The sequence below is a fragment of the Vigna unguiculata genome, chromosome 4, assembly GCF_004118075.2.
Source record: "Vigna unguiculata cultivar IT97K-499-35 chromosome 4, ASM411807v1, whole genome shotgun sequence".
Lineage (NCBI taxonomy): Eukaryota > Viridiplantae > Streptophyta > Magnoliopsida > Fabales > Fabaceae > Vigna > Vigna unguiculata.
In genome coordinates, this window is record NC_040282.1 from 40,833,713 (window position 1) to 40,838,896 (window position 5,184).

The 5,184-nt window shown below is 32.9% G+C and overlaps 1 protein-coding gene across 3 annotated transcripts; it reads left to right on the forward strand.

Moving 5' to 3' along the window:
• Positions 1–539: 539 nt before the first annotated feature.
• On the forward strand, positions 540–4,778 carry LOC114181965 (RING-H2 finger protein ATL46-like). Of its 3 annotated transcripts, none has more exons than XM_028068679.1 (2): positions 540–2,252; positions 2,482–2,627. In XM_028068679.1, exon 1 carries the CDS (start codon positions 1,058–1,060, stop codon positions 2,240–2,242), a length of 1,185 nt encoding a protein of 394 aa, XP_027924480.1. In that variant the 5' UTR covers positions 540–1,057; the 3' UTR covers positions 2,243–2,252; positions 2,482–2,627. The 3 variants fall into 3 exon arrangements, with proteins under 3 accessions (XP_027924480.1, XP_027924478.1, XP_027924479.1); XM_028068677.1 differs by lacking the exon at positions 2,482–2,627 and adding an exon at positions 4,526–4,778 and having other exon boundaries at positions 541–2,252; XM_028068678.1 differs by lacking the exon at positions 2,482–2,627 and adding an exon at positions 2,908–3,246 and having other exon boundaries at positions 541–2,252.
• Positions 4,779–5,184: the final 406 nt, after the last annotated feature.

The following is a 5,184-nucleotide window of genomic DNA, read 5'->3' on the forward strand; positions in this document are numbered from 1 at the left end:
AAATGGGTAAATTTTGTCATGTTAACCAAATTTTGTTAAATGTATTTGACGTTTTAAACGCATTTTTCAATAAATATTGAGGCGAAAATGAGTTAAATGCTGTAAACAACTCAAATATTATCATGAAATGAGATGTGTTTAAAACATAAAAAAAACTTTAAAAAAATTATTAAAAAAACTAAATACATATATTTCCAAAGTTAGAGAACTAAATTAGTCCAAAATTTCAAAAATAAACTATTTCTAATTTTCACTGAAAATTAAAAAACAAAAATATATTTAATCTTATATTTAAATAATAAAATTTTGACTCACTTTTTTATTTATTTTTAAGTCATTATCTCAAACACTTTTGTATTGTTACATTATATCACTAAAAAATATTAAAATAAATCATTAAAAGTAATTAAAATGATAAATTAAAAATAGATAAAAAAAATTCTATATTTTTCATGTGTCTAATTTTGAAATAGACGATTTTTAATTTATTTAATCTGTCTCTCATGATACTGATTTTGCACGCGCGAATTTAGGCAGTGGGATTAGAATTCGCGTGTTTCAATCTATGATCTTTTACCTCGCACTTCGGGAACTGCTGCCACTTTCACCCTTTGGATTCTTTCCTTCTCTCTCACCGCATACCAACTTCTCCAATTTGGATCAAAACACAACACAGAAACAGCCATTTACAAACACCTTCACATTTCACTTTTTCCTCTTCTTCTACCTTCAAAACATCACAAGAAGGTGAAGCTTTCAAGGAACCACCCCTTATGCGAGTTAGGTGAGTCCAGTTCAACACACCGTGTGAAAAAACAAAAGGGGCAAACAAAATCATTCCTTCATCACTATTTTGAATGTGAGAGTGCACTTCTAGATGCATGTACTTCACTTCTTTGTATGTTTGTGTCCCAAGGTTGAGTGCGAACTAAAACATTTGAAGTGTTTAAGGTGTCAAGATGTGACTATGATTGTGTTGGGTGAGGAACATCTTTGTGATCTGTGAGCTTTGATGCGATGAGATGAGATGTCAGAAAGCATGTATGATGTATGATGTATGATGTATCCTAGGTTGTTGGTTTTGGACCATACCCATTTGAAGATGGCATGGGTTAAGCATCAAATCCAGCAGAAAGATGGTTACTTGAGCTACTCACCACCACTTCTCTCTTCATCTTCTTCACCTCCTTACCCTCCCGGTGCTGCTTTCCACAAAGATTCACCACCTTCAACAGCAACAACAGCAACAACAGCATCATCTGGCACTAGAATTAGTCCTGCGGTTCTCTTCATCATAGTGGTTCTTGCTGTTTTGTTTTTCATCTCTGGTGTCCTCCACCTGCTTGTTAGATTTCTCATAAAGTACCCATCTTCTTCTGCATCTGCTCAATCCAACAGACACCCAGAAATCTCCACATCTGATGCACTCCAGCGGCAGCTGCAGCAGCTCTTCCATCTCCACGACTCTGGCTTGGATCAAGCTTTCATCGATGCTCTTCCTGTGTTTCAGTACAAGGAGATTGTTGGGCTGAAAGAGCCCTTTGACTGTGCTGTTTGTTTGTGTGAGTTTTCTGAGAAGGATAAGCTGAGGTTGTTGCCTATGTGCAGCCATGCTTTTCACATCAGTTGCATAGACACATGGCTTCTGTCAAACTCCACATGCCCTCTTTGCAGAGGAACGCTTCTCACTCAGGGGTTTTCCATTGAGAACCCTATATTTGATTTTGATGATCTCAGGGAGGATGAAGGGAATGGGGAGAGTGGATTCAGTAGTACCAGACAGAAAACAGTGGTGGCTGAAGAAAGTGTTGAGAAAGGGGTTTTCCCTGTGAGGCTTGGGAAATTCAAGAAGCTGAGTGTGGAGGGTGGGGAGAGAGAAGTGGGAGAGACAAGTAGCAGTAATTTGGATGCAAGAAGGTGCTACTCAATGGGGTCTTACCAATATGTGGTTGGCAATTCAGAACTCAGGGTGGCCTTAAACCATGAAATTGATAAAGGTCAAAACACAAGGCTTCTCACCAAAGGAATGGACCATGATGATGGCAAGTTTTCAGTGGAGGGGGATGTGGAAGCAAAGAAGATTAGTAGTGTCAGTAAAGGTGACAGCTTTTCTGTGTCAAAAATCTGGTTGTGGCCAAAGAAGGGGAAATTACCTTCTTCTTTGGATGCTCAAATGGCCATGCCAGTACCATCTTTTCTAAACACAGATTTTCAAAGGAGGAGGGAAACAGAAGGGGTTTGAAACTTGAAAGGTATCCACATGTTTTTCTTTTTTTTCTTCTTAGTTCTCTTGAATTCGTTTCAATCCATTGGTTAAAGCTATCTCCCCCCATTTCCAAACATTTTTTTGGTGTGCTAATTTTGACTGTGATGACTGATTGTGCCATACTATTGATGTATTACGATTTCATGGTACATATAAGAAATACTACTTCTCTTTCTTTTCTTTCTTTTCTTTCTTTTCTTTCTTTTATCTAACAGATCTCATGAGTCTTTAGTTTGATGCAACTACTAATTACAGTCACATCCAGAAGAGTTTTGGAGCCTCTGTGATCATAATTTGATCTCATTTATCATCTGTAACTTCATTCAATGTCCATTTAAATCCTTAGATTTGCCATGGTGAATGTTGATCTCAGGTTATGTGATTATGCAAAGTCCAACAAAAAAATTGTATCGTTTTTGTCATAATAATTAACAACGGACAGATCTACAGTAATTGATTATTGAATTTGTTTGTGGATTCTAGCCTGTTTCAAAACCAGACTTGTCTCTTTCTGTGTCATTGTTCACTTGCTATCAATGTGTCTAATTGATCATGACTTGTGGCAAGTGCACTTGCTTTCTTTGCTTTTGAAGGCTTTTGGCTTTGTCTAAGCTATTGTTCTTTATTATCTGGCCTTGCAGTTACCTTGTGTGAGAGAGAGGGTGAAATGTGAGTGAATGTGAATGCAAACTTTTCTTCTTTTTCTTTTCTTATCTTCTTTGAAGATCTTTATGGCAGTTGAGTACTGCTAGTGGGATCCATACAAGCTGGTGTCATAGAATCTTTTTTCCTTTTGATGAGTTTTGATTCAAAAAAATTTGGTGTGGTGTGGTTCAACCGTGTGGGGCCATTTTGCACTTCTCATGTTTCCATTTTGTAATTAAAGTCAGGTTTGTATTATATCAATCATAATCACTATCAATTAGTCCCAAATTAGTTCACTGACAAAATGATATTGGATGGATTTGCAAGTGTGCTCATTGATGCTGCTATCTATTAGTTCCGCTTGTCTAATTTTTTTTTATATTGATGTTCAAGTATTCATTAGTAATTTTTAATTGGGATCTTTCTTTTTAGTCAGTTTTATTTGAACTAATGAACACAGCAGAAAAGATAAAAAATTAGTGGGTGGTCTATTAAGAGCTCGATATCGGTGGAACGGAAATTTTCCTAGGATAGGCTTTTTTAAAAACAATGGTTCTGATATTATGTTAGAAGTAGGTTTAAAGTTTAACTTAAAATCATAAAACTGACTTGTAAAATGAGGTTTGTACTTCACTTATATATTATGAGTTGGTCTTATCTTTAGTCGAGGTAAGAGTTTCAATAATTTTTGAACTAAAATAAATATAATGCAAGAACTTTGATTGATTACAAGTGAGAAGGAAATGGACTATCTTTAGGTGATGGGAAATAATAAAAAAAAATGGAAATATTAAAGAATACTACACTATCAAACTTTGAAAAGAAAAAGGTGTTGGCATAAAGAGAAAAAATAGGTTAAAAAGAAAGGGTGAAATGGACGTAGAAAGCACATCAAAGTGGCACAAACCTAATTAACCCAATTAAGAAGAAACTCACCATTTTCAATAACAATTAATTAGTACCTTTTTATGTCATGTTTGGTTGTGGTGGGTGACATCTTGCTTGAGACTTTAACTTGTTTCCTTAAAAAAAGAATTTAGTTTTGTTATGGGGTTGGAAATAAATAATTGATACAATGTCAACTTTCAAAAGAGTGTACTCTCATGTGAAGTGAAATGTCTTCAATCTCAATGCATTAATTAACCCTTCAAACAAAGAAAATAAATATTAGGGCTCTACACGCTCACCTAGAATAGTATATACTAATATAAAATGCATCCTCATAAATCATATATGCTATTTTAGATTTTCTACAATAATTTATAGTTGATCAACATGACATTTGAATCCACCGATTCATTATGCTACTGAGACAAGAAAAAAAGAATAACTTTATAAATTCAACAATATTAGAAATGGATTTTAAATCTAATTTAATCTCATAAAATTAGTGTGTGAAATGAGGTTTGCATTTTATTCATATATTATAAAATTATCTCGGTCTTTAATAGATGTAGATTTCCAAAAAAAAAGAAAATTAATAACAAGAGATCAAGATTCAAAGAAAACTAACCATAAGAGATTGAGATTCAAAATGAAGTTTAAAATTATAGTTATTATATTTTTTAATTTTTTATCAGCATATTTACTCCATTTCTTGTTTTTTTTTATTAGGGATGAGTTATAAAATTTGTTGTAGATAAAAGAATTGTGATGGAAGAAGTGAGTGGGGTAGCATAGATAGGTTGGCTCCAAGATTCTGCGGTCAGAGGACAACTGTTCATGCTGTCGATTCATGTTGTCAACCACCCTAGATCAAAATTTTAACTTCACGCACTTGCAGAGCGCGTCCTTTCTACTGTTATTAACTTTTAAGTCACATGTAGATGTAGATGCATAAATGTCAAATTACTATAAAAATGTTAATTATTACTTAGCCAAAGATCGATTAAATTTTATTATCTTATAAATTTTAAAAATATTTAATCAATAATTTATTAAAATAGTTATCTTTAAACTTTTTTTTTTATTTATGGATTAAATAATTTTTTAATCTCTAAATTTTGATTTAAAATTAAAATTCATCATTGTTCAAAATTTTAATACGTTTCGATTTCTAAATTTTAAAAATTGAATGAATATAATCTTTTAACCTAATTATATAAATTTATTTTGAAATATTAAATATATTTTTTAACAAATATTAAAGTAAAAATGTATTAAATAATATAAACAATTTTAATACTAACGCTTAAATTGTGTTCATTTTAATTCTTCTAAGAACTTGGGAGACCATTTGGGTGATATAGACCTCAAAATTGCTGCAACTCGAA

Coding starts and splice junctions, on each gene's coding strand:
- LOC114181965 (XM_028068679.1), top strand. CDS start 1,058: ATGATGTATCCTAGGTTGTTGGTTTTGGACCATACCCATTTGAAGATG.